Below are 26,954 nucleotides of genomic sequence, written 5' to 3'. Positions count from 1 at the left end.
GATCAGTTTTATAATCTGAATACCCATGGTGGGCAGTTGATTTCTAAAATAAATAAAGATAACTTTCTTCCAATTATGTTTGATCCATCATTTATCTATTTGATTAATAAATTACATTTAAAAAATTTGATCAGTTTCAGGTTTAGGTCTTCTTGAAAATATAAAAATAACTTTGCATAGTTTAGAAAAATACAACATGCATGCATATATAAAGACTTTTTAGTAATGAATGTTGATTTTTTTTTGACAATGTAGTCCACAGTTTCTTTAAAATAAACACTATCTTGAAGTAAAATCAAAGGGATTAGTTAACATGCTTTTAAACATGCTTTTTGGATGTCAAATGAGTTTTGGTAACAGGACAGAGAAAGATGTAACCCTCTTTGAATTATAAACCTTGTAAAAAATTAAATAAAGCTGACTGAGATTGAACCATACCTGTTTTGAATAATTAAATATATGTGTTATTAGATTCAGGGCTGAAAAAAGATACAACATTCATTTTAATTTGGAAGAGTTACAACAGGCAAACTGCACCCATTGGGTGGACTGACTCTCATGTGAATATTAGAAATTGAGCAATTTTTTGTTGTTTTCATTTTAAATGCTTGTTTTTATGGTTTACAGACATTTTTATGTGTTGTGCATTTGAAATGAAAAATGTGTCATACTTTTGCTTTTGTCTGTTTTTTAATTCACTAGCCTACAAGTATAGTTGAACGTTATCAACCCTTTATGTTCAAAATTCAGACGTTCTGATTTTTACATTTTTTTTACTCTAACAGGTAAATTAGCTAATAAAGATTGGAAAATGTTGGCATGACATCACTGATGAAACAGTACATGATGTCTGTTGCACACATCTCTCTCTGGGTCTGTGTGTGTGTTAGCTTAAAAGTGCCTATTTAAAAAAAACTGATTATGTTTCCTGTCTGTTCAGCCTTGATAACCTTTGTCCAGTATTCACATGAAATCCCCCCCTCTGCAGTTCTACCCCTGCCTTGGTTCTCTCTGCCCTGGTGCCCCTTGACTCATAAAAACCTGGAGGACTGCAGCCCTGTCTTCCTCCTGACTTTGTCTAAAGTCTGCTTGCCACAGAGTCACCAGCTGCCACCATGCCTGCAGACTTCAGTGGCAAATGGGTTCTGGAAAGCAGCGACAAATTTGAGGATTACCTGAAAGCACTGAGTGAGAAACTTAGTTAATTATCTATGAAAACTATTTGTTATTAAGAATGTTATAAATAGTACAACACAAAAAAAGTTGTACTTGCGATAAAACAAAAGTAATTCTAAACCTGTTCTTGTTAAAATATGGACTTGATATCATTTATTTTTGTTCCAGATATTGATTTCGCTACAAGGAAAATCGCCATTTCCCTGTCCCAGACCAAGGTGGTTGTTCAAGACGGAGACCAGTTTAACTTCAAAACTCTAAGCACTTTCAGGAATTATGAGCTGGCTTTCACTGTCGGAGTGGAGTTTGATGAGTACACCAAGGGCCTGGACAACAGAAATATCAAGGTTAGTTCGTTTCTCATCCACTGCTCATTTGTGACAAGAGAAGGGTCAAAACTGGCAACTTCTCTCTGTGTGTTGCAACAGATGTAATTAGGAATATTTTAAGTCTATTACACTCTTGTATTCTGACAGTATTGTGTGTCATTAAGCATCATAGTAACAGTTACATATTTTAAAAAATAAAAACTAACTGAACTCCTTGCATCATCTTGAGGTGATTGGATTTGAGTCGAGAAATATGGTCTTTTATTTTCACTTTGATTAGATTTATTTTTTGCATATTTTCTGTCTTATTATTACACTGTATTATTTCTCGAACTTTTGTCAACTGTTATGTAGACCAGACATCATTTTGTCAGACAGTTTGGTAAATTCAGGTATCTCTTTAGACCCAGATAACCCAAAGTAACCCCACTCATACCTCTGTGTCACTGTCAGGGTTAAACATCAGTGTCATCAGATGGACATCATCTGACGTGGACAAACATAATTTTATAAATCTAGATACCATACAAACCAGGAATATGTTTTATTATTCCGTATGTCTTGTTGTTTCTTTCATGATTTATTTTGACAAATTTGTCTTTTTTTTCTGAAACACAGAGTTTGAAGTTATGTAATTTCCTGACCGAATGACAGAACCTCTGATTTCTGTTGATAAGCTCTGTGCCAAGGGCTTTCATATTTGTGTTTCAGAGTCAGATTGTGTAATTAACAAACTCTATAAAGTTGTTTTAGAGCAGCTCTAAATATGAATCCTTCTGTGAAACATTGTTCGTTTGCTGATATAAACTTATTGTGTTTTTACATGTGTATTTGTTTTTTGTTACAATTTTAGGACCTCTTCTGTTGTAGTCCTTCTGGGGACCAAACCCCTGAGTTTAGGTTGGGGTTATGGGTGGTTAGGTTTTAGCTACAGAAGTGAATGGAAGTAAATTTAAGGATAGAAATAAAAACTTATGTGTGTCTCAGTATGATTGTATGTATATTTGATTTTTTTTTTAATTACTGTAAGCTTCATTCCTTAAAAAAGTTACATTTTTCTTGTTATGTAGAGTTTGGTCAGGTGGGAAGGCGACAAACTGGTGTGCACCCAGAAAGGTGAAAAATCCAACCGAACCTGGAAGCACTGGATTGAAGCAGACAAACTCTACCTGGTAGGTCACACACTTGTTAGTTTATTCAAGTTTATTAATGTGACAATAATCACCCTTTTGTTCAAATAATTCATCTTCTGAAAAACATCATTGTGTCTTTGTTTCACAGGAGCTGACATGTGAAGATGTAGTTTGTCTCCAAGTATTTAAGAGGAAAGATTAACATCTGTTTTTATGCCGTATGTCTCTGAAGTTAATAAAAGTTTGACTCTGGTGACACTTTACACATTTCTTCAACATTTTGAATCAATAAAGGTGCATTAATTATTCACGCTGGTGCATGTCTTTGTATTTTTTGTGCTATTATGAATGTTTTGTGTATATTTTTGCAGGATTTCAGTAAATTGTCTTGTGCAAACAAACTGACAATGGCTTTAAAAATGTTTTAGTTTTGCACATTTTTGCAAAATGTTATACTTCTAAACCAATATTTATATCTCCATCTGCTGGAAAACCTGTGGTAGGACACATTAATGAATGTAAACCCTGTGACTATAGTCCACAAAACAGTCTCAAGTGGGCTGACTTCCTTTGTCTAAAAGGATGTTGCTTTAGCTTAATTATCTGTGATTATATTGTAAAATTATAGTTCATACTTACTGTATAACTCAAACTGGTAGTTAATTTTAGAAAACCTAAACTTTGTGTATTAGCCTAGCACATTCAAAATACTAAATTTATGCTTAAGTCTGGACAAACCTGCTTTAGTTAGTATGGTATGGATAGCCAGAGGCTCACGTTTTATTCTAGAGATTTGACTGAAAGGTTAAGCATTTTACAACAAGCATCTTTAAGAGGGTTTTTATTGTAAATAAATCATATTTTCTTGATGCCAAACAAACCTAATGTATTCATCATATTAAGTATTTTCTTTTTTTTATTAGTTCTATAGATGCGGAGATGTATTATCCGAAAAGTAGGTGGAAAATAGCTTTTTGACTGCCATAAAAATTCCTGTAAAATCATCCTTCACACCGTGGCACTGAGCTCCGTGTGAGAAGGGGTTATCTGCGGAATCAAAGTGGGCGTGTCCTAAGAGTGGGCGTATCAAAAGCGTAAACACTGTGGGCTACGAGGCCTACATGACGGTATCCTTAGATCCTGCTTGATCTCTTTACAGCCTGACCCAGACCCCAACACTCTATTTTAACCAGGAGAAATGTGACCCAAGCAGGTTTCTCCAGAAAAAGTGGTGCCGTAAAGTAACGCCCCTTTTGTTCTTGTTTAATCAGGTGGTGCCGTACGGTATCGCCCCTTTTTTGCTTGTCCATTCAGGTGTGTTCCTTTAACAAAGTCCGTCAAATCAGGCATGTCGCTTTAGAATCGCCTTTCCTTGTGACACGCCAACTCGTCCGCAGAGACCCCTACTTGTGCTTCGTGTCACATCATCTTTCCAGGCCCAAAATCTCGCGATAATATATTTCAGGAAGTTCCACGTCAGTATCCAGCGTACTGCTCAGTCGCCAACATTAGACCCGACTGAAGTGTTCAGTTATCATTTATTGGATCTAATTGCGACAAAACGGGGATAAAAACATGGTAAGTTATATGTTATGTATTCATATGTACGTTTTTATCCTATGTATGGTAACTAAGTTATATATTTTATTAAAGAAATTGTAAAAAATAAAGTCAAACACTGATAGCTTGGCGGCTAACTACCTTGGCTTGAGTTAGCACGATAGCTTACTGTACAAAAATTATTAATCGAAGCTTTTTAGCTTTTCATGTTTCGTATTTCTTGAGATATTTGCCGATTTAGTATTAGGATGCATTGATGTTTATTTGCTGAAATTGCATAAATCATCTACTTTCAGCGTACCTTGCTAACATTAGCTAGTACAGTCAGTAAGTCTACAAATAATAGCCGTAACACTTTGGTTTATTTCATATAAGTCGTTTGTTTTTTTTAAGCCTCTGAGGCTGGACATTAAGCGGAGGCTAACAGCCAGGTCGGACCGAGTAAAGAGTGTGGACCTTCATCCGTCCGAGCCATGGATGTTGGCCAGTCTCTACAACGGCAGCGTCTGCGTGTGGAACCACGAAACACAGGTATGACAACAAAACGAGAAGAGTTAAACACCTTTTAAATGCTGCTCCACCGAGTAGCTGACTGTGTATGACAGGTGCATAAATGTTAATAACAAAGACACTGTTTTTGTTTCTTCCCAGACTCTGGTCAAGACCTTTGAAGTGTGTGACCTGCCTGTCAGAGCCTCCAAATTTGTGGCGAGGAAGAACTGGGTCATCACTGGAGCAGTGAGGAACTTATTCATTTATGTTGAGATCATCTGTTTTTCCATATGACGTTGCAAACATCTAGCACAAACTAGACTATAGGCAAAGTGATGTTTTAAAAGAGCTAAAATATTTACAACAAAAACTACAAGACTCTCTAGCATATAAGACAAACTGACATATGTTCGTCATTCTTTATTTGATTTCTCTGTACAGGATGACATGCAGATCCGTGTGTTCAATTACAACACCTTGGAGCGGGTCCACATGTTTGAGGCCCACTCTGACTACATTCGTTGCATTGCTGTTCATCCAACCCAGCCATACATCCTCACCAGCAGCGGTACGCTAGAAACATTTTTTTAAACATACTTTAAACTGTATCTCAACATCATTTGCCTTTTCTGTGTGCATTTAAGCATGATTGCATTATTGTGTCTTTACAGATGACATGCTGATCAAGTTGTGGGACTGGGAGAAGAAGTGGTCTTGTAGTCAGGTGTTTGAGGGTCATACTCATTACGTAATGCAGATTGTTATCAACCCTAAAGACAACAACCAGTTTGCCAGTGCCTCTCTGGACAGAACGATTAAGGTAAATTATTACTTTGACTTTGTTATTATTTAGATAGGTTTGTTTTATTGTTTTGTATTGCTGTGTGTAAGAAAATGTCTCCTTTGTATTTGTTTAGGTGGGAAATTAACTTTTTGTTTTGATGTGATGAGTGAGGCACAGTTGGAAACATTTATTTCTTCTTTTTCCCTTTTTGTGGGGCTTATAGGTCTGGCAGCTGGGGTCTTCATCTCCCAATTTCACTTTGGAGGGTCATGAGAAGGGAGTAAACTGTATTGACTACTATAGTGGAGGAGACAAACCCTACCTGATATCTGGGGCTGATGACCGTCAAGTCAAGATTTGGGACTACCAGGTTAGAGAACAATTTGGTTATTTGTTTGTGCCATCAACTAAAAATCATTTAGAAAAATTCACAAAATAAAAATGACAAATTAGTTTCATTTTACTTTCAAAGTCAAGGTATAGAATGCTAAAAACTTTGTGAAAAGAATGTTCTGTGGTCCTAGCTTCACAAATGTTTAAGCATTTTTTTTGTGTGTTTATAGAACAAGACCTGTGTTCAGACTCTGGAGGGTCATGCCCAGAATGTCTCTTGTGTCAGCTTCCACCCAGAGCTGCCCATAATCATTACAGGATCAGAGGATGGTGAGCAAAAATCTCACTCATCCTTAAACACAAATGCTCACAGACATTTCCTCTCTCTTCTACATTGCATCACTTTTTTTTCTTCTGCTTTCGCTGTAGGCACTGTACGAATTTGGCACTCGAGCACTTACCGGCTGGAGAGCACACTCAACTACGGCATGGAACGAGTGTGGTGTGTGTGTGGCCTCAGGGGCTCCAACAATGTGGCGCTGGGATATGATGAAGGCAGCATCATTATCAAAGTTGGTGGAAAGAAATGTTATTATATTGCTATTTAGAGTCAAAATAACTTATTCTAAGCAGTTGTTGTTTGTAGCTTAGTTTTTACTTAAAACTTCTGCAGATGAAATAGACAGAACTGTAAGTTTTATGTACAATTGCAAAAAGTCACACAGGAAACCTATTGGCAAAATGAAGAATAATGTAGGTTAAATTGCTGTGTCAAATATAATATTTAAACTAAGTTGTTTTCATGTGTGTTGGACTTTTATTCTGTTTTCTGTCTGATGTGTAGGTTGGCCGGGAGGAGCCAGCCATGTCTATGGACACCAATGGCAAAATCATCTGGGCTAAACATAGTGAAATACAGCAAGCCAACCTGAAGGCCATGGGTGACGCTGAAATCAAAGATGGAGAGAGATTGCCTCTGGCGGTCAAAGATATGGGCAGTTGTGAGATTTACCCTCAAACCATCCAGCATAACCCGAATGGAAGGTGCTCACACTTTGGTTATTTTTACTATTATAACTTCATCATCATACATGATCATCTCAAAACCTTGGTGGTCAGAATTGTGCGGAATGTAGGAGCAAATTTTATCTTGATGTATCAAAAATTGTGTGTTCCAGGTTTGTTGTGGTGTGTGGAGATGGCGAGTACATCATCTATACGGCCATGGCTTTGAGGAACAAGAGCTTTGGCTCGGCTCAAGAGTTTGTCTGGGCACACGACTCTTCTGAGTAAGTCAGAGTTGCTACATTTAAAATGTTTAATCTGTTGAAACTATTGCTAAGGAACTAATAAACATGACAGTATTTGATTTATATCATATTCCTAACAGATATGCCATCAGAGAAAGCAGCAGTGTTGTCAAAATCTTCAAAAACTTCAAAGAAAAGAAGTCTTTTAAGCCTGACTTTGGAGCAGAAGGTAATCAGATTGTTGTTGCAGTTTTGAAAGCAGCTCGAACGTGATGATGGTATTTACTGGATGTATTGGCATTTCTGCTCTGCAGGGATCTATGGGGGTTTCTTGCTCGGGGTGAGATCAGTGAATGGTTTGGCATTTTATGACTGGGAGAACACAGAGCTAATCCGTCGCATAGAAATTCAGCCCAAGCATGTAAGACGGTTATTTTGTGTATTTCCATTATTTATATATTTGGATAATGTATTCAAGGATTATTAGAGGCCTATTATACAGTAGTTTTTGTAAATGATCTTGCTTCATTTAACCTTTTATGTTTTGTCCAGATATTTTGGTCAGACTCTGGTGAGTTGGTCTGCATCGCTACTGAGGAGTCCTTCTTCATTCTACGTTACTTGGCAGATAAAGTGGCTGCCTCTCAAGAGAACAATGAAGGAGTGACAGAGGATGGGATTGAAGATGCCTTTGAGGTCAGTAAGTGGGTGAATGCACTTTGTTGGAAACATTTATTTTTACTGTCAGTGCTAAAATAGCACCAGCTATTTGCTGATTGCTGCAGTGTCGTCCATGAAGGAGACGAGGATTCCCCTCGCGGTGTTTCAGTAACAGATGTTCCAAATGAGCAAGAGCGAGCTTCAAAGACAATAAAACGACTCTTTGAACTGACAGACATTGTGTCGTAATGGTGCGATTCTGCCCTGTTAGGAAAGCAAACGGTTCACAAGTTTTAAACCACAAAATACTGTCTTATTTTTTGTTCCAAAGCTTTCCCTAAAATATTTTAATAAAAGTATTTTTCATATACATCTGTATTTGCTTGATTTTCAGGTCCAGGGAGAGATCCAGGAGATTGTGAAGACTGGGCTTTGGGTTGGAGACTGTTTCATCTACACCAGCTCTGTAAACAGACTCAATTACTATGTAGGAGGAGAGATTGTAACTATTGCACATCTGGACAGGTAAGACCCGATTGCTCAGGCTTGACTTTTATTAAATCAGACAATTTCAATGCTACCTCTGCCTACAGCAAAGTGCATTCATTTTATATTAGTAGAGCGGCTCTAAACCATTATTTTGGTTGCAACGCCTGGTGTTTTCTCTTGCAGAACCATGTACCTGCTTGGTTACATACCTAAAGATGATCGTCTGTACCTCGGAGACAAGGAGCTCAACATAGTTAGTTACTCCCTCCTGGTCTCTGTCCTGGAGTACCAGACTGCTGTAATGAGAAGGGACTTTGGAATGGCCGACAAGGTGCTACCAACCATCCCTAAGGAACAGAGGACCAGGGTGGCACATTTCCTAGAGAAGCAGGTACGGGAAGAAACAGACATTAACAGGAATTAATTCTAATATGCTTTAAAAACAGACTAGAAATTATTAGACTCATTTGCTAGTGTGCTTTTCCTGAGAATGATATATAGTTAAATGCTTTCTGTAGGTTTGATGGGCTTGATTTGTTTGTTTGTTCAGGGCTTCAAACAGCAGGCGTTAGCAGTGTCTACAGACCCTGAACACAGGTTTGAGTTGGCCTTGCAACTGGGGGAGTTAAAGATCGCCTACCAGCTGGCAGTGGAAGCAGAGGTTAGAACCATTGATATTATTCCCATCTTAAGACCTTTCAGGCGATTCTCCAGACAGTTCCCATATTTTGCAGCCTGTGTCATCACAGCTCAAACACATTGCCGTTCTTTGTTTCTCATCTCTGCAGTCGGAGCAGAAATGGAAGCAGCTTGCAGAGCTGGCTATCAGTAAGTGCCAGTTTGGCCTGGCCCAGGAGTGCCTGCACCACGCTCAGGATTACGGTGGCCTGCTCCTCCTCGCCACAGCTTCGGGTAATGCCACCATGGTAGGTAAACTGGCCGAAGGCGCAGAACGAGACGGCAAAAACAACGTGGCCTTCATGACGTACTTCCTTCAGGGAAAGTAAGTGTTTGATATGAGAGACTCAAAAACACTTTGTATTTCTTTTACAGAAAGTGTGGCTATCAGTGTAACTAATTATATCATCTTGTCTTCAGACTGGATCAGTGTTTGGAGCTTCTAATCAAGACTAACAGACTACCTGAAGCTGCTTTCCTGGCTCGCACATACCTACCCAGCCAGGTGTCTCGTGTGGTTAAATTGTGGAGGGAGAGTTTAGCCAAAGTCAACCGGAAGGTCAGACTTGTTTTAATTAAGACCCTTTACATCGATGCATATGGGTTTGCTTTTACAAATAGAAGCAAAGTTAGAATATTTAAGTATTTCTTTGTCATTACAGGCTGCTGAATCTTTAGCAGACCCAACAGAATATGAAAATCTCTTCCCTGGCCTGAAAGAAGCTTTCGCAGCGGAGCATTACCTGAGAGAGTCGTGCTTGGGCAGCACCAGACCTGCTACAGATTATCCCCTCGTTACTGTAAGGCTTATGGTCAAAGTGACAAACTGCATCTTTTTGCTAAAAGAAACAGCAGTTTTACATCAATAATACCAATTCCTTTAATTAAAAATTCTGAATACCATAACAATGCTCATATTTCTTTTATTCCTCATTTTAGCCCAATGAAGACAGAAATATTCTGGAGGAGGCTCAGGGCTATGAGCCCAAGGGCATCTTTGTTCCTCTCGTCTCCAAGGTTAGTCTACAGTACCATTTAGGCTCCATAGCCGTCCTAAATTATTACTCTGTAGAGTCTGTCATTTTCAAATATTTGAGCTTGCACAAGGTTGTCTAAGTGTTGCATGCTTTGTAAATTTGAAACTTTTCTCATTAATCCCACTTTTCTTTGTAGACAGAAGAGAGTGAAGACTCCAGCTCAGTCCCAGTGTCTCCCGTGACGCCTCAACAACCTGAACCTGAACCTGCTGCTCCTGAAGAAGAGGAGGCAGAAACATTCTCAGAGACACAAAAAGATAAGGTTTGTCTTCTGTTTTCTTATTTTGTATTATAAAAAAAAAAATTGTGTGTGTTTTTTTAAGTAAGTGTAAAATTTCCAAGAATAACGTTTCTTCTTTGTGTTTTGTAGCAGACACTGGATGAGCTGGAGATGGACCTGGACAACATGGAGCTCGGTGACATCGACACCACAGACGTTAATCTCGATGATGACTTTCTAGATGATTAAATCTGTCACCATTCTGCTCTCCAGCTCTCTTCAGAGCATATTTAAATAAGAGACCAATTCCTTTCACCTGCTTTTTGTATTTGTATTAGAAAAAAATGTTTTATTGTCCACTCATTCAAACTTTCACTAGAAAGGGATCTGTGTTGTTTAACTCTCCAAACAGGTAAAAATCCTGTATTTACTTCATTTTGTACACAGTTTATCAGATGAAAATTGCTGAATAACTGTCCAGCAGTTGATGTTATTTTCTTTGTCTCTGTGCTTTGTAAGGTCTGTAATGGCAAATCAAAGTTAATTCAGTCCAATAAATTTTGGTTGCTTGCTGTACATACTATTTCATTTTAATAGTGCCTTTTGTCTGACTTTACACACTTCACAGTCTCTTTAAATTTAAGAGTTGTTAAAGCATAAATCTACACACACACACACACTCAGTCTCTGACTAAAAAAATTTGAGATGTATTTTGAGTATTTTCCAGATCGTGTATGGAATAACACTTGTTTCCAGGCTTAATTCCTTTTTTTAAAGTTGAAAATAAGATTTGGTAAATTTGTGTTTTTAAGAATGGTTATACATAGGTTCAGAAACTATCCTAACGTAATTTGTTTCATTGAGAGAAAATTACAAAAATAAATGTACTTGATATTCGCACAGTGCTGTAGTCACAGGTTTTGTTTAAATTATAAGATGCAAATCTTACAAAACTTAAATGCAAAGATTTTGCCATATTTTACAAACATTAAAATATGTGCTGCGTTTCCTGATTTACTCTGAATCAGAGCAGTTGCTCTAAAAATAAACCTTGTTTAGTACTGAAAAACACTAAAAGTCATAAACAAGCAGCAAATTGATACTTCCTGTTATCCATATTTACTATGGACTCTACTGCCCATTTAAAGTAAATGTTTGCACTTAGGTGTCAAAATTGGCCAAAAATTGATTTGAAAATTGGAAAATTAGAATTTGGAAAACATATTTTAAACGTGAAAGGTGTGGGTACTTTAGTATGTGAGTGAAAAAATTGAAAAGCATTGGAAGATTAAAATGTTTTTGTTTGAGAACCGAGGTACGCCTACACAGTGATAACTTTGAGACATATTTTATATTATTTCTGTAAATAAAATGCATCTCAAATTCTCTAGTATGAAAAGTCAATTTACTTGAGTGCACACAAAATATGACGTCTGGTGGTCTAGATATGAATTAGAATTTATGGTTTTTCTATTGTGTTATAACATGAAAAAGAAATCAGACCAAAAAGCTTCTGAATTATAATTTTATAGAGTCCCGATTCATATTTTTTGAGCATTCTAATATTTTGGTTGCATTTTTTTCCTAATTGATTGCTACTAGGCTAATGCAGTGTTTCCCAAAGTTGGGGTCGGGACCCAAAGTGGGGTCCCGAAATGTCAAGTTGGGGTCCTGAAAAGATTTTCTGAATTAATTACATTTTTGCCTTAGTTGTTATAAATGAGTGAGGTTAGTATATTTAAAATGGATAAATGTAGTATAAAAAATATTGTTACTATACCCATGTTTTGTTGACCTGATACAAAAGTTTGTAATCCAAAAATAGTTTGGGGCACAGGCCTCTGTTACTGTTTTGTACCATTCTGTGGGTCAAAAGCTGAAAAGTTTGGGAACCACTGCACTTTGGTTCCCAAAGTTGGGCTTGGGACCCAATTATGGGTCATGAAGCACCTTGGATAATCTCCAGAAATCAATTTAAAGGGTAATACAATAATTGCTGATGTAATAAATTCCCTGTAATTATTACAAAAACACAAAATAAGTAAAAAAAAAATAAGCATTTTTATTTGTATATAAGCTGCTTAGATTGTCAAAAACCCTGTGTTCATGTACTCAGACCAGTAATATTTGGGGTCACAAGTTTTTGCCATGGATATTTTGTGGGTCAGAAGACAAAAAGTTTGGGAACCACTGGGTAATAAACTTACAAAAATAGTGGCTGCAGTTCTCCTCCTGTCCTGTAGATAGCGTCAATCCGAGACTGGGTTGGACTTTTTTTCTGTTTCGTGTCCAACAAAGTGCTGTGGTTGGCAGTTACCAAGAAGAAAAACCGACACTTCTGAGAATGTTTATTTTGCTGCATTGTTAACCTTCTTTTCAGTTTTTGAAAGCTTTTGCGGGTATATAAAAGTGGCGTATAAACGGAGTCAGAAGGTGATTCCGTTGTCGGACGGTGCTGGGACGCTTTGTGGAGGAGCAAGTTTTTTTTTTTCTTCGTTCAATAAAAAAGGCAGACGTGCTGCCATAAGAAAAAAAAAAAAAAAAAAAAAACAGAACCAGGACCTAGCAACGAGTCGGCAAGTCAGCAAGACCTGGGAGAACCACGACACTGCCGCTTCAGCGCCACGGGGAGTCGGGGCCCGAGAGGGAGCCTGCCAGGCCCTTTGGCTTGATGCACCCAGCCTGCCTTACCTTAACCACCACAGTCCGAGATGGGGGAAACCAAAATTATCTACCACCTCGACGACCAGGAGACGCCGTATCTTGTGAAGCTGAATGTCCCGGCGGACAAAGTCACCCTCGCAGACTTCAAAAATGTCCTCAAGAAACCAAATTACAAATTCTTCTTCAAGTCTATGGACGATGACTTTGGGTAAATAAATGGGTTTATTGTGTGTGTGTAGCGTCAGCATATCATTTCTGAGTTTTCCTAGCGATGTTAAGCACTAAATTACGGATAGCTTAGATGTTTCTACATATTCAGCTGTTGTGCAAATATTATTTAAGTGCTTTTATTTAGACATTAGCAGGTTATCGATCATTTGCCAGCTTCCTACTGTGCTGTTTCTTTGTTAGCAGCTAGCGACCAGCGGATCAGGTCAGCCTCCAGACCCCCGTTTGTTTACATTGGAGCTGCTGTGGTTAGCTTATACGTCCTGTGTTTCTCAGATTTGTTTGACCAAGTTTGGCGTTGGTTAAGAGTCGTGCGCAGCACAGACTGACTTTAAAACTCTTAATGGATAAACTAAAGACAGTTGATAGTTGACACAACTGAGTAATGATGTTTTTCTTGCTGTCAGTTGCTGGCTAAATGCATTGAAGCATATGCTAACGAGCTGATGTGAGTGTAAGCGGTCAGTTTGAGCTGAGAGCAGCAGGCCCCTGCTGCTGCTGCTGTTGTCTGTTAGGAATGTGGAGTTGGACACAGGAATGTCCTTTTCATCACTCTGGCAGCTTTATGAGCATGTCTTTTTGTGTTAAACATCACGGCCTGAAGAGTAGTCGTTTTGTGTTGCTGTAGACTGAACTTTTAAAGAAAGAAAAGTGAACAGTAGTGATTGTCTTTTTAATACTTGCCTCTGTTATTTTCTTTGCGTTGCTTCTGAATAAACTCAAACTAGGGTGGGGCAAGAACCAACTGCTATTATAATCAAGAAAACTATTGAAACATTTACTTTAAACTATTAATAGAAACGAAGACTGATTAGGGGCATATATTTACTATGAAACACACACCGAACATGAACCTAATTTCTCTAGATGTATATGTGACAAGCTTTTTTTTGTGTGTGTGATAAGCTATATTTAATGCAGACATGGACAAAATACTATCAGATGGGACCCCTTGACTATTTCTAGTCAGTCTTCAGTGTGCTTGAAAACACAGCAAAGTAAATTTGCAAAAAGCAGCATTTTATTAACAAATCTTGACTCTAAAGAAGACGACACATAGATGAAACATCATGAGTGTCTAAATCTAAAGTTTGGTGGTAAAATGTAGCTTGTTCTAGTTTGTGTTTTTGTCAGTGTTTTTTGGCCCTAACCTGTGCCAAAACAGTTTCTGAAATTACCAAATTTTGCTCAAATTATGCTTAATAGCCCGGTTTATATTCAAAGTATGGAAACGCTTTGTTCAAGCTTTCTAACTGTGCTGCAAAGGCTCCCTGTGTGTAACAGTATTGTGCATAACGCACCAGTAAAACAGTATTTGTTTTCTCAGCTGACAATCTCTGTTTTGGCCGATGGATGAACTGTCCATCCTATCTTACTTTCAGCTGCACCCTCATGATTTATTGCTCATTTAGTCCGTTTGTAACAGTTTGCTGAAAGGAGCTTCTCTTTCTTTACAGGGTTGTAAAGGAAGAAATATCCGATGACAACGCTAAGCTGCCCTGTTTCAATGGACGTGTGGTGTCATGGGTAAGAGTTCCGACTGCAATGTTCGTGTCTTTTCACTGTTGTTTCATGATAATTGCGTAACAGTGATTTCCATCTCTTGGACACAAACCATGATCATGATCTCTAGGGAGTTGCCGCACTATGTGATAATATTATCATGTAATGATCCTCGGAGCAGCACATATTATGGGCGCTGTTCTTTCCTCTGTATTGTTTTTCAGTAGTTTGAAATAGGCCGTAGTAGCTTTTTAGAACATTGAACTGAAGTTATCAAACAAGCTAGACAACAGATGTATGTATAATAGGAGCCAATTTAAAGACTAAAAAATAATGATCTTTTTTCAAGAGCAGAAAGTCATCTGGTGCTGGTGCATAGCCTCCCTTCTTTTCTCAAATTTGATTAAACACAAGTGAAATCACAGGATAGGAAGAAAAAAATGTCCTTGACAAGAGGTGCCTCTTTGGGTCACCTAACAAGAAAATTAAATCTCTCAGGGAGGAGAGAATAAAGTGAAGAGAGACTRCTCTGTCTTGATGTAAAAACTTCATGCACTTTGCTAATGTTTCATTTTGTGGTTGTAATTATAGAGTCATCAGCACAGTGTTGGGTGCTTAGGTGCAACATCCATCATTCTGAGTCTGATCTGTGTCTCTGTTGTGGTAATATTCATGAGAGTCTCTGAAGTTTTTATTTGTTGGAATAAAAGGCACTTCCTCTCAGGCTGTGAGTACTTTCATCTCTTTGGGCTTGATGACATTTTCCACACAGAGTGAAGTGCTACATCCATTTGTTTATCTACACTCCTCATCTGTTGTTTCAGTGAGCTGACTGATTGTCCTCTGGGGTCCAGTCGTCTGATCTGCATCAGGCCAGATCCTCAGTGTGACAACACTGTGTGTCACTGACAGCTGTCAAAGTTTGCTTATCTAATTATTTGTTTACGCCACGTCAGTGTGGTGCTCAGCTGGACCTCACACACACACATCCTGCTTTCCTTCATGAGAATGTCCAGACTAGTAGTAGTGGAAATAAACCTTTGTCATAATTTCAGCACAGCATATCTTTTTTGTTTTGTTTTGTTTTCATCAAGTTCTACTGTTTTATGCGGAAAAAATAATACCAGACTCATTATTTGTCATGTTTATTCATCTTGGTTTCTAAGTAATTCATTCAAATAAGAAAAAAACTTTTTTAAAACTACAAATTGAATGACCCATAAAGTGCATGTAATCGGGTTAATTCAGTCTCTAACAGGCGTTGTATGTTTGTAGTACACACCATGGTAACGTAAGCTACACAACAAGCTGACAAGCTACAAATCTTGGCACAGACTATTTGTTTCTTAACTCTTTGAATCAGCTGCTTTCTGTGTTTAGCTTTGATCGCTCAACAGAAAAATCGTAGTATCTCACATTTTAGTTATAAAAGCGAAGCATCCGCAGCGTTCGTTGTATCACATGTGAATGCTGGGAAACGTTTAGGCAGTGACAGTAAAACAAGTTTCAACACGCAGGCTTTGAATGTTGTGTTAACACAGGAGCTGTTTGTTGTAATTTGAATGCCCATTTTGTTTTCTGGATGCTAAAACAAATTTTCCCTTTTTGTCTCGTCGGTCTGATTGACTGTTTGTTGACAGCTGGTTTCTGGAGACGGCGCTCACACAGATTCAGGCTCAGTGGCTGATAGCACAGAGCCAACACCACCTTTGGAGAGGACCGGGGGCATTGGAGACTCGAGACCACCTTCCTACCAGTCAGTGCATTCAAAGAAAACTTGTAGCGTTTTTAGTTTGAGTGAAAAAGAAAAATAGAAATCTGGTGACATCTTTTCCTCATTCTAATTTGCACAGAAAGAGATCTCTGTTGCTTTTGGTATTAGATTATGCTTATTCTGACAGTTTAAAAAATGAGTAAGTGATATGGAGCAGAGCGCTTTTCTTTGTTTGGATTACACAAGTGATATTCAGGAATTTAAATGCTCACCAATAAACACGTCTCTAAATCCTGCCAAATATTCTGCTTCATATTGCAAAATGAGCAGACTGCAGTCAGATTTTACCAAGGGGGGTTTTAAACTAAACCTTTGCTTTAATAGCTGTTAGACAAACTCAGCTGCTCTGACAATGATTAAAGGTAATCCTGTGCTCTCTTTTGTTTGAAGTGGGAAGGCAGCGAGCGGGCGGGACAGTTTGGACAATGACACAGAAACCGGCTCCATGGCGTCGCAAAGGAGAGAGAGGGAGAGGCCGAGACGGAAGCACACAAACGATCACGGTCAGAGAGATGTGTGCTCTTTGTTGTGTTGTTGTCGGACACAATGGTTTTATTTTTCTTCTTTTCTTATATCTCACTAAGTTCAGCCACGTTGTTGATTAAATATATGAAAGCACTTCAGTTTTTGCAAATGTTTAACTGTTTAACAAATCCATCCTCTATGGGAAAACTGCCAACAAATAGACACAAACAAATTTATGCTCAGGTTAAGTTCACAAGAGCTTGAATTTACGTTTTATTAGACACTTTGATATTGAGCAGATATATTTGATGAGAAAATAGTTCAAAATTGTCAAAGTGGAACTAAATCAAGTTAAATCAAAATAAGAGAAAGTCGAGGTGTGCATCTGTACTTTGGTAAACATCGGTTTATAGTGCACATTTTTGTAGTTTGTGTTTTTACCACAACTTTAATTTTCATGTTTGTGATTTTTAATGTGCTCCTGCTGCAGGTGGGAGACAGAACGGATACACTCCCCGAGCGATGGGACGCAGAGGAGCCGAGTACGACAGCTGCTCATCCTTCATGAGCAGCGAGCTGGAGTCTACTTCCTGCTTCGATTCAGAGGACGATGACGCAACCAGCAGGTCAGATGTTTAATACAGCTGTGCTGCTTCAGGTGTTGATGTAGGAATGGTTAGCTGTTTGGTTTTGTATTAACCCTCTCGTTCACATTCAAGGTACAATGTTAAAAATCTTAATATTTGGATATTTAACAGGTTATCAAAATATTTAGTTTTTGTCTTATTGCTTTAAAGTTTTGATGGCATATTCCCACAACACACAAATAAAATGCATAGATTACATTTGAAGAAATGTTAATATAAACATGTCAGGTTGTAAATTTTAAATTAAAATGTCCTTTTTATTTTGTGTTGTTTTACTTTATAGTCAAAATTGTGAAAAATGAGGTACTTAGGGGTTTGAGTAATCTAGCAGAAATTCTATTGTTTGCCTCTAGATTCAGTAGTTCGACTGAGCAGAGCTCATCTAGACTAATGAGACGACACCGCCGCCGCCGGCGGAAACCGAAGGCGTCTAACATGGACAGGGTGAGACACCACGCTAACGTAAAGGACATCAAATCAGTCAAAGCCATGTTTAATTCTTGTTTTTTAAAACCTCTCCTCCAGTCTTCATCATTCAGCAGCATCACAGATTCCACCATGTCGCTGAACATCATCACTGTAACGCTCAACATGGGTAAGTCCCTGGTTCCTTTGAATTCCACACAAAATGTTGTTTTTCAAAATGGATTTAGGAACGTAACTTTAAGAGGCAAATTTATTTTACAATGCAAACTTTTGTTTTGATAGATGCAGGCAAAGATCACATTTATTGTTTTTTTGACTTTGTTTCTTCCTCTCTTCACTTCTAAATGTATTTTTTTTTCTTCACCTCGCAGAGAAATACAACTTCCTGGGCATCAGTATTGTGGGTCAGAGTAACGAGAGGGGAGATGGGGGCATCTACATCGGCTCCATCATGAAGGGAGGAGCTGTGGCTGCAGATGGACGTATAGAGCCTGGGGACATGCTGTTACAGGTCTGTTTAAGTAAACAGACAGAAAGAAGAGCATACAGATTTACACAATAATTTGAATACATATCTTAAAACTGAACAGATAATTGTGTATGCTGTATTTGAACTTGGTAATGTGAATTCTCTTTGTTTTTGTTTGTTTTTTTTTCCCCCATGCTTATGTCATTTTCATGCTGCATGCGTTTGGCAGAGCGTCTTTAGATTTTTACTCTGCATTTGTTTTTTCACAGTCTGTTTCTCTTTTCACTGCGTGCATTCATTCTCTTCCTGGCTGTTATTTTAGTTGCAGGTTATTATGCTGTAAAACTGTTTATATGGAAAAATCCCTTCTCAAAATTTTACATGCTACCCCTTGTTGAGATGGTCCCAGTCCAATTAATGACTCCGTTGAGTGAGATTTATTGGCATAGCTGAGGAACTGTTGTAGAAAATCATTTATAGAGTAGACCCGTTCCTTGTGTCACTGAATTTTACACGAGTACACATAATATGAGACATTATGTAATTTCTGCTTTTTTTTCTCTGTGTCTCTCTATCTCTCTCTCACTCTATGTCTCTCTATCTCTCGTAGGTGAACGACATAAACTTTGAGAATATGAGTAACGACGATGCGGTCAGAGTACTACGGGACATTGTGCACAAACCAGGGTCAGCTGCAAATACACACAAGATAATTACATCCATAAAACCAAAGTTTAATAAAATGGGAACTAATGGTATTTTCAGTGTTTTTAGTGGTAACTCTCTGTGTTTATTACCAGCCCCATTACTCTCACTGTTGCAAAATGCTGGGACCCAAACCCCCGAAGCTGCTTTGCTCTGCCCCGAAGTGAGTAATTTCTTCTTTCTTTTTATTTTTAAATTTCAGTTTAAAGGTGTTTTGGGGGCAAGAGATGAAGTCCCCCTTATCGCTTCTGTCATATTTATGGCAGTGTGTTTTTTGAAGGGGACAACACTATAAAAAATATTTTTTTAATCGTATTCAAGTGAATGAGTGCAAGTAAATGTTGTAAGTTTAGTTTATTCATTCATTCATTTAAAAACAAAGCCAATTCAGTATGCAAAAAAATACAAATGAAAAATAAAATTAAAGGCAGCAGAAGGAAGAAAAAATCTTGTAATATCTGCGCCTTTTTCCATCAAAAGAAATTCAAACAATGATAAAAAAAAAAAAAAAAAAAATAATTAAAAATAAAATCTTTCTCAGACAATTTTTAAGGATAGATATTTTGTCATTTCATATTTCTTCAACAGACTGGATTTTACCATTCTCCTAAACTTATACATTGATCCTGCACTTTTAATATCATTCAATAAAAGTGCTTGTGAAACCAAGAAAACTGCCAGATATTTGGATAATTTCTATTTTTAATGTAGTGCTGTACATATGTACAAATGTAGTGATATACACTTTATAACGAATGTTATAAGGAAATTTTCACGAGTTCTCTTATTTTCAGGAAATATCTTTATGCGAAATTGAATGACAAAACACAATAAGATGAATGTGACTCATTGAATTTAGTTTGATCTAATAATAAAAGAGATCATTTATTTGATCAAATCAGAATTCACTGAGAAAGTCACTTATTGTGTTTTGTCCATTCATTTTTGCACATTAGAGATACCGAAAATAAGAGATCCTTGCTAAACAATTTCCTTATAACTTTGTTGTAAGAGTGGGTAACACCCCTACACAGTAAACTCAGCAACAACAATGGCTTTTCTTCTGTTGCACCTAACAGGTGAGCCCATCCGGCCCATTGACCCAGCTGCGTGGGTGTCCCACACTGCTGCTATGACTGGGGTCTACCCTCCTTATGGCATGAGCCCTTCCATGAGCACCGTCACATCCACCAGCTCCTCCATCAGCAGCTCGATCCCTGAAACTGAGCGTGAGTCATGTCACCCCCTGCAGCTGCCTGTTGCAGCTTGTTATGGAGGCACTTTTATTTAAAACAACTGTCATCGCTTTAATTTCAGATTCTGCGTAATCCTCGTGGTATGTGCCTCGTTTTGAAGTTTGAGATTTTAGGTTTTTAGGTTTGATCTTGATACAAAAGTTTAGTGTGAGTTTTTAAGTGTGGCCTCGCCCTTAAACTTCATTCCTTCAACGGCTCTGTGTTCCAGCTTTGGGCCTCACTGCACCCATCTGCTCAATGACCCTCGTCCAAACTGGGTCATAACTCACAAGTTTAATCTTCCCTGTAATCTTTGGAAACAACTGACAGGGATGTTCTGGCTTCATTTCTCCAGAAAAATGTTTCCTCTCTGAATATGCTTTTCTTCCAGCTTATATGATTTGCACATTTTAGCTTTTCCATTTCAGACAGAACATATGTTTTATCCAATCATACACCGTTAGAAGTGTTAAAATTCCTATTTTTTTAAGTATTTAGTTGGTGTCGAATTGCAGTCTCCTGTCTTTTATGACTAATCTGGGACTTTATTCATATGCTTTGTATTATTCATTATTTTCAGCTGGGTTTTGCGTCATTTAAAAAAAAAGTTGGATGATGAAGTGTAATCAGTTGCATATGCGTTACAAGTATTTCCAGATTTATTAAAGCCAAACACTCTTTATTCTTTTGATAAATATTTTTTTAGCTTTGTAAAATGTTACTGAATTTGTTCCAAAATTAGTTTGGAAAATGCAAACAGAGTCACCAGACTGCTTTATGTGCATTAGAGAAATTGTTTGATATTTTTAGGTTTATAGTTTAATTTTAGTTGTTTGATTTACAAACTTTGTTTATTTGATTGTAAAGAATGAATGTTAACAAGTTATGCTGTTTTTTTAAAAGCACATCTCTTTTTACCAGGTCACCAGGTATGTTATGTCACGTGTTTGTAAATGAGTGGTTCTCAAACAATTACCTGGATTAAAAAGAGTTAAATAAATAAATAAATACATACTGTTAAAGTCACTTATGTGGGCTTTTTAAAAAAAATTTGCACTTCCATAAAACATACCGTCACCTGTCAATAATATTTGTGTGTTTAAAATCAGAACTTGATGCTCTTAATCCTCGCACAGACCTTTTAAAAATAATATTCTTGTTATTTTGATCATGAGCAAAACATCTTTTGACAACATCTTTTCATGTGTGCTTCAGCAGTTTTGTCGGCGTCGCAGTTTGAGGCACAATGGAAATAGCGAACATTTGTTTCTAAAAACTAGATATTCAAAAACAGAGCGTATCTTCTCTCTCGTAGGATTCGATGACTTCCATCTCTCAATCCACAGCGACATGGCAACGGTTGCTAAAGCTATGGCCTGTCCAGAGTCAGGACTGGAGGTGCGGGACAGGATGTGGCTCAAGATAACCATCGCTAACGCCTTTATCGGTATGTTAATCAATGCAGTGATCATCATCATTAGTATGTACTTGTAAATTTGCATTGATGTTTTGTAAATGGGTTTGGGGTCCCTAAGTGTCTTTTTTTAGGTTTCTTAAAGGGATCCATGATTAGTTGTAATATTAGACTTTATTTAATAAACATATATTTTAACTGTAAAATAAAGACTAAAAATACTGTAGGATGTTCAGTTTTTATCATTTTTAAACTAAAAGTTTAAAAATATATTACATGGATGGGGCCATTTTGTTTACACACAAAGCATTCTGGGTAAATGATGATGTGGATAGGTTCTCGGTGTGAGCGAGCTATATCCTCCCTGAAGGTTAATCTTGGACAATATCTGATGATCGACTCTTTTAAATGAAACCAGAGAGCGTTGACAGAGAGGAGAAAGTAGAAATGACTCAGCCTGTAACTGAAAATATGGATGAAGGACAACAGAGCTGCTTCATGGAAGAAGAACCTCAGCTTAGCCTGTTATCTTTAGGATTAGCCCAGATGCTATCACCATATATATGTATTAGCTCAGCGCTACAAATTCTCCTCTCGTCACTGAGGTCCTCCATCCACATGACGAGAGGGGAACACAAAAATGACTCAGACTGCAGCTGAAAATATGGATGGAGGACCTCAGTTTAGTTTGTTTGTTGTGCTAACGCTGAGCTAAAACATATAAGGCAAAATAGCGTTGGTGTTAGTGCAAAGGCTAACAGGCTAAGCTGGGGTTCTTCTTCCATGAAGCAGCTCTGTTGTCCTCCATCCATATTTTCAGTTACAGGCTGAGTCATTTCTACCTTCTCCTCTCTGTCAACGCTCTCTGGTTTCATTTAAAAGAGTCGATCGTCAGATATTGTCCAAGATTAACCTTCAGGGTGGCTATAGCTTGCTAGCAACCTCGCACTGAGGACCTATCCACGTCATCATTTACCCAGAATGCTTTGTGTGTAAATAAAATGGTTCCATCCGTGTTAAAATATATTTTTACAGTATTTTTACAGTCTTTATTTTATAGTTAAAATAAATGTTTGTCAAATAAAGTCTAATGTTACAATTAATCTTTAATATGTCAGGGTAATTTTACAGCATAGTTTTAAAATCACTGAAATCGAGGTATAAATTATACAGCAAATGTAATTTGACAAAATACAGTAAAATCTGAGGAAGTTTTCAGAAACCTGTGTGTAAGACACTTTAATCAAAAGAAATACACCAATAAAAAAAATTAATGCAAAACCGAATCAGGATTTCTGTCCCTGGCAGGGTCATTTAAGTAATCTTCCAGTTGTGTTATCGCCTCCTCAGGTTCTGATGTGGTGGACTGGCTCTTTCACCACGTCGAAGGCTTCTCAGACCGCCGTGAAGCACGGAAATATGCGAGCAATCTGCTGAAAGCTGGCTACATCCGACACACTGTCAACAAGATCACCTTTTCTGAACAGTGCTATTATATCTTTGGAGACCTCTGCGGCAGTGAGTTGACAGCTTTAGAGTCTGTCGCTATAAAAACAAAGTGTCCCCAAAGTTTTCCATGATATAGTCCAAGTCAGCTGATGTTTTTTTTCTCTCATATATAAAACAAATGTTTACAAGAATACTGTGAAATTATAGAAGTTGAAATACAAATTTTCTTTCCTTTTTTAAAATTTTTAATTATTTTTTCAGATATGACCCACCTGTCCCTCCATGACCACGATGGCTCCAGTGGGGGTGCCTCAGACCAGGACACCGTACCTCCTCTGCCTCACCCAGGGGCAGCTCCTTGGCCTATGACCCTTCCTTATCAGTTTCCTATTCCCCATCCCTACGACCTTCCCCAGCCTTTCCTTGGCGGGCCAGGCGCTGGCAGCGCAGGGAGCCAGCACAGTGGTGAGTTTAGCTATATGTGCTCATCAGAGGCACAAACTGAGAGGTTTTAATTAAAAAAAAGTTTTAGTATCTAAGAATATCCTGTTAAATGTTATATTTTAAAAATAAACTGTTTAATTTAATTAATTTTCAATGCTAAAAACCAATATTGATTAAATTCACTTTAGTGATGATGCATTAAGGGAAAACTTTATTATTTTGTGAAAATGTAGTTAAACTGCTGCATCTTCCTTCCCGCTGCTGTTTGTGGGATGCAGATATACTATATGCTGTTAAACAGGTTTTACTAAAACATATTTCTCAACAATAGCTCTGGACAAAGAGCTAATATGGAAAAAGAGCTTATATGGAGAAAGAAATTCATTGGTAAATAATGTGTAGAAGAAACAAATATGACTACTACAACTGCAACAGTGCTAAAACAACACACTTGAATGGGGGAAAAAATATCATAAAGGGTTGTGTTTTCTGGGTAAATAAGGACATTGTTTACATTTATTGCTGTAGGCAGGAATGACTCACTAAGTTTGTAAAATGTGTCATTTGTACATTTTATATACTGATTCATGTTGAGCAGCTTGAGCAACATTTTTCTTTCAAAAATTCAACTCAAAAATGAGAGCTTACTTTTTTATCAATTTCTGCTCAAAGGCGAAGGTGTGTAATAATGCAGTTTTTGTGTGTCTGAGCGTGTTTTGTTTCTGTCTATAACCAAAATCTCTCAGCCAGAGAACAAATATTAATGAAGCTTGCAGAAAGTAACCAACAGGTGTACATCTAACGGCTAAAACAAAAACAGAAATGGCTCCATCTCAGTCAACTTTACAGATGTTCTGATTAAAACTGGTCGTGGTTTTAGCTGAGAATCATTCACAACACGTACTGCAATCACTGCTCGTTGCTTAACATCTTCCCTTAAAACTTGAAGCTTTAACTTTTGGAGTCAACCCAGTTTGTTAGCAAAATACCTCATGAACCCCTAAATGGATTGTATTGAAACTTTAAAAATGATATCATTAGATATACATTTACAACTGATTAACTTTTGGAGCCATCTCAATTCAGGGTCGCCACCACAGATAATCCACTTTAGCCAACACAAAACTACTATAAAAGACTATAAATTTGTTGTTTTTATAGATCTTGAGCTAATATTTGATGTAGTAGCTGAGAATCGTTTACAAGACATACTCTGAGCATGACATCTCACAGCATTGCATGCTGTTATTTTCAAATTTTGACTAAATCGTCACCTTTGGGTGTTATTCTAAAACTTTGGCATGAAAGGCAGCAAGTAATGAGTTCCTTCAAGGAATGCTAGGTTTTTTTCTAAATCCATTTATTCAGTTTTTGAGTAACTGTGTACTTGCAGGACAGTTTATTAGAAGTGAAGAATATTCTTTACAACCCCCACACTGCTGATTTTTATAGGCTGGATTTTTGTGTATTTAGTGTGCTTGGGGAGAAAAGTAGGCTTTGTGGTTTCATGAGCAGACTGCTTACTCTGTGGGGTATTTACTGACTAACAACAGCTGGACCCACCGACACAACATCTCACTTGTGCTGTCTTCACTTTTTGTGGTTGCACACTTCCTTGTGAATAATTTACTGGTAAAACAAATCAGTTTTTAAATAACAAATGTCTTCCTTCTTTTTTTTCTTATTTCATGCACGGTTCTTAAGTTCAATATTTGTATTTGGATTTTGCGTTGTTCAACAGAGTTAACAATGCAATCATACAAGTGGTAATAACATTACCTCATCACAGTTAAGGGCCTCCTTTTAAAGCAAACAGCATACATGTGGTAATAAAACTAAATCTGTAGTTCTTTTCAGTGATAGGATGCCTTTGTGTTTGCATTTCACTTCAGGATTACAATAGTCTTTTATTCTTTTAACAGGAAGCAGCGGTTCCAACTGCAGCAAGAACGAGGGTCGGAAGTCTGGCGGCAGTGGCAGCGAATCGGAGATCAGGAGCCACCGAGCTCCAAGTGAGCGCTCAGCGGCGCCCCCCAGTGAGCGAAGCATCCGGAGCTCCCTCAGCCATCGCAGCGTCAACTCCCACTCTATGGCCTTTGGGCCTGGCCTCGTCTATGGCCCCCCAGGCCTCCCCCCCCAGCCCGCACATTTGTCTACTGCTGCACCTGGCGCCCCTCAAGGCAGAGAGATAACCTCTGTGCCCCCTGAGCTTACGGCCTCACGTCAGTCTCTGCGTATGGCTGTGGGCAACGCTGGAGAGTTCTTTGTTGATGTGATGTGACATTGGGTTGTAGTTGGATAACAAAGTAGCAGATTTGATATTGTTTTGCCAAAAGGATAAGAAGGACGACGTGGCAGAGCAAGAAGCAGTCAAGATAGCATAAAGCTAAAACCCAAGGCCTTGATTACACTAAAGCAGAAATGGAACCAACCCAGTCTTGCATGCTAAGAAAAAAATGCTCATCCTCCCCTGTGTTTCTCCTCCTTTTAATAATTCCCATACTTTCTTCAGTGAAGAAACGCCCTCACTCAACACGGAACCAAAGTGTCTTTCTCAGTGTCTGCTTCACAGAGGGGAAAAGTTTGTTTAAGGGGAGAGCAGGGTTGTCTAGTTAAAAACTGAGAAGATGACTCGGCGCATTTCCACATGGATGTTTTTGATTTGTTCTGCTCTGTACTCCTACCTCTCCCATTCTTTATCTGTTTTTTTGTCCTTCCCCCACCCTTGTCCACGTCAAAACTGAGAGAGAAAAAAGGTTTCTCTCGTTTTTCGTTCCCACTTGCTGACCTCTATCAAGAAAACAAAACGTACAAAGCTGAAGTGAACAATAACCTTTATTCAGATGTTTAAGAGATATGCTTGACATAAGAAAGATCAAAACTTTTGTATGTAGGGTTGCAGTCTTTTTTTACTGAAAAAATGCATTTGTTATATGCATAGTTGGTCAAAAACTAGTTTCATTTTTAAAAGTTTAACATGAACATTTTAGCTCCAAGAGTAATTTTTTACACTACATTTGTTAAATTTCCATCTGCTAACCAGAAAATCTTCAGTCTTGTGATAATGTAAAGTGGAAAAAAAATCTTGTCTTTCACACTACTTTTATCAAGGAAAATGACTTTTTATTTATAAATATAGTTTTATGACATAATTATCTGCTTCTTTGTATTATTTTTGTATGTAMTTTTGTGTACAAGATGAAACATTTTCACTTTGAGCATTCTTCTCCTGCTACCTCAGGTCACATTTGCCTTTAAGAGACGTGGATTCCAGACTGTCCAAAAACAGGAATGTAAAGACCGGGCAGTCTGGCGCACAGATGTGTGTGTGTGTGTGTGTGTGTGTGTGTGTGTGTGTGTGTGTGTGTGTGTGTGTGTGTGTGTGTGTG

The 26,954-nt window shown here is 37.9% G+C and overlaps 3 protein-coding genes across 4 annotated transcripts; all 3 read left to right on the top strand.

The window, feature by feature from the left end:
- Positions 1 to 800: 800 nt before the first annotated feature.
- Positions 801 to 2,929, top strand: rbp2b (retinol binding protein 2b, cellular). Its single transcript, XM_014033134.1, has 4 exons — positions 801 to 1,188; positions 1,345 to 1,523; positions 2,576 to 2,677; positions 2,787 to 2,929. The coding sequence occupies exons 1-4, from the start codon at positions 1,116 to 1,118 to the stop codon at positions 2,838 to 2,840; spliced, it is 408 nt and encodes a 135-aa protein (XP_013888588.1). The 5' UTR covers positions 801 to 1,115; the 3' UTR covers positions 2,841 to 2,929.
- A 1,058-nt stretch (positions 2,930 to 3,987) lies between these two features.
- On the top strand, positions 3,988 to 10,724 carry copb2 (COPI coat complex subunit beta 2). Of its 2 annotated transcripts, none has more exons than XM_014033132.1 (22): positions 3,988 to 4,216; positions 4,592 to 4,729; positions 4,850 to 4,936; positions 5,132 to 5,258; positions 5,362 to 5,510; positions 5,698 to 5,844; positions 6,038 to 6,137; positions 6,237 to 6,379; positions 6,652 to 6,851; positions 6,986 to 7,096; positions 7,198 to 7,286; positions 7,372 to 7,478; positions 7,610 to 7,753; positions 8,112 to 8,242; positions 8,390 to 8,597; positions 8,757 to 8,867; positions 8,995 to 9,209; positions 9,305 to 9,443; positions 9,547 to 9,684; positions 9,824 to 9,901; positions 10,058 to 10,183; positions 10,292 to 10,724. In XM_014033132.1, exons 1-22 carry the CDS (start codon positions 4,214 to 4,216, stop codon positions 10,388 to 10,390), a joined length of 2,790 nt encoding a protein of 929 aa, XP_013888586.1. In that variant the 5' UTR covers positions 3,988 to 4,213; the 3' UTR covers positions 10,391 to 10,724. The 2 variants fall into 2 exon arrangements, with proteins under 2 accessions (XP_013888586.1, XP_013888587.1); XM_014033133.1 differs by having other exon boundaries at positions 4,110 to 4,216; positions 10,295 to 10,724.
- A 1,697-nt stretch (positions 10,725 to 12,421) lies between these two features.
- On the top strand, positions 12,422 to 26,720 carry LOC106535975 (segment polarity protein dishevelled homolog DVL-3). Its single transcript, XM_014033131.1, has 15 exons — positions 12,422 to 13,014; positions 14,492 to 14,561; positions 16,178 to 16,293; positions 16,702 to 16,814; positions 17,267 to 17,402; positions 17,777 to 17,867; positions 17,949 to 18,018; positions 18,221 to 18,360; positions 18,929 to 19,005; positions 19,119 to 19,186; positions 20,103 to 20,252; positions 21,574 to 21,705; positions 23,023 to 23,190; positions 23,383 to 23,586; positions 25,488 to 26,720. The coding sequence occupies exons 1-15, from the start codon at positions 12,854 to 12,856 to the stop codon at positions 25,844 to 25,846; spliced, it is 2,055 nt and encodes a 684-aa protein (XP_013888585.1). The 5' UTR covers positions 12,422 to 12,853; the 3' UTR covers positions 25,847 to 26,720.
- Positions 26,721 to 26,954: the final 234 nt, after the last annotated feature.

This window comes from Austrofundulus limnaeus, unplaced genomic scaffold (assembly GCF_001266775.1).
Source record: "Austrofundulus limnaeus strain Quisiro unplaced genomic scaffold, Austrofundulus_limnaeus-1.0 Scaffold1641, whole genome shotgun sequence".
Classification (NCBI taxonomy): Eukaryota; Metazoa; Chordata; class Actinopteri; order Cyprinodontiformes; family Rivulidae; genus Austrofundulus; species Austrofundulus limnaeus.
Note: the sequence above shows the minus strand (reverse complement) of the source record. Positions and strands in the feature narration are given on the sequence as shown.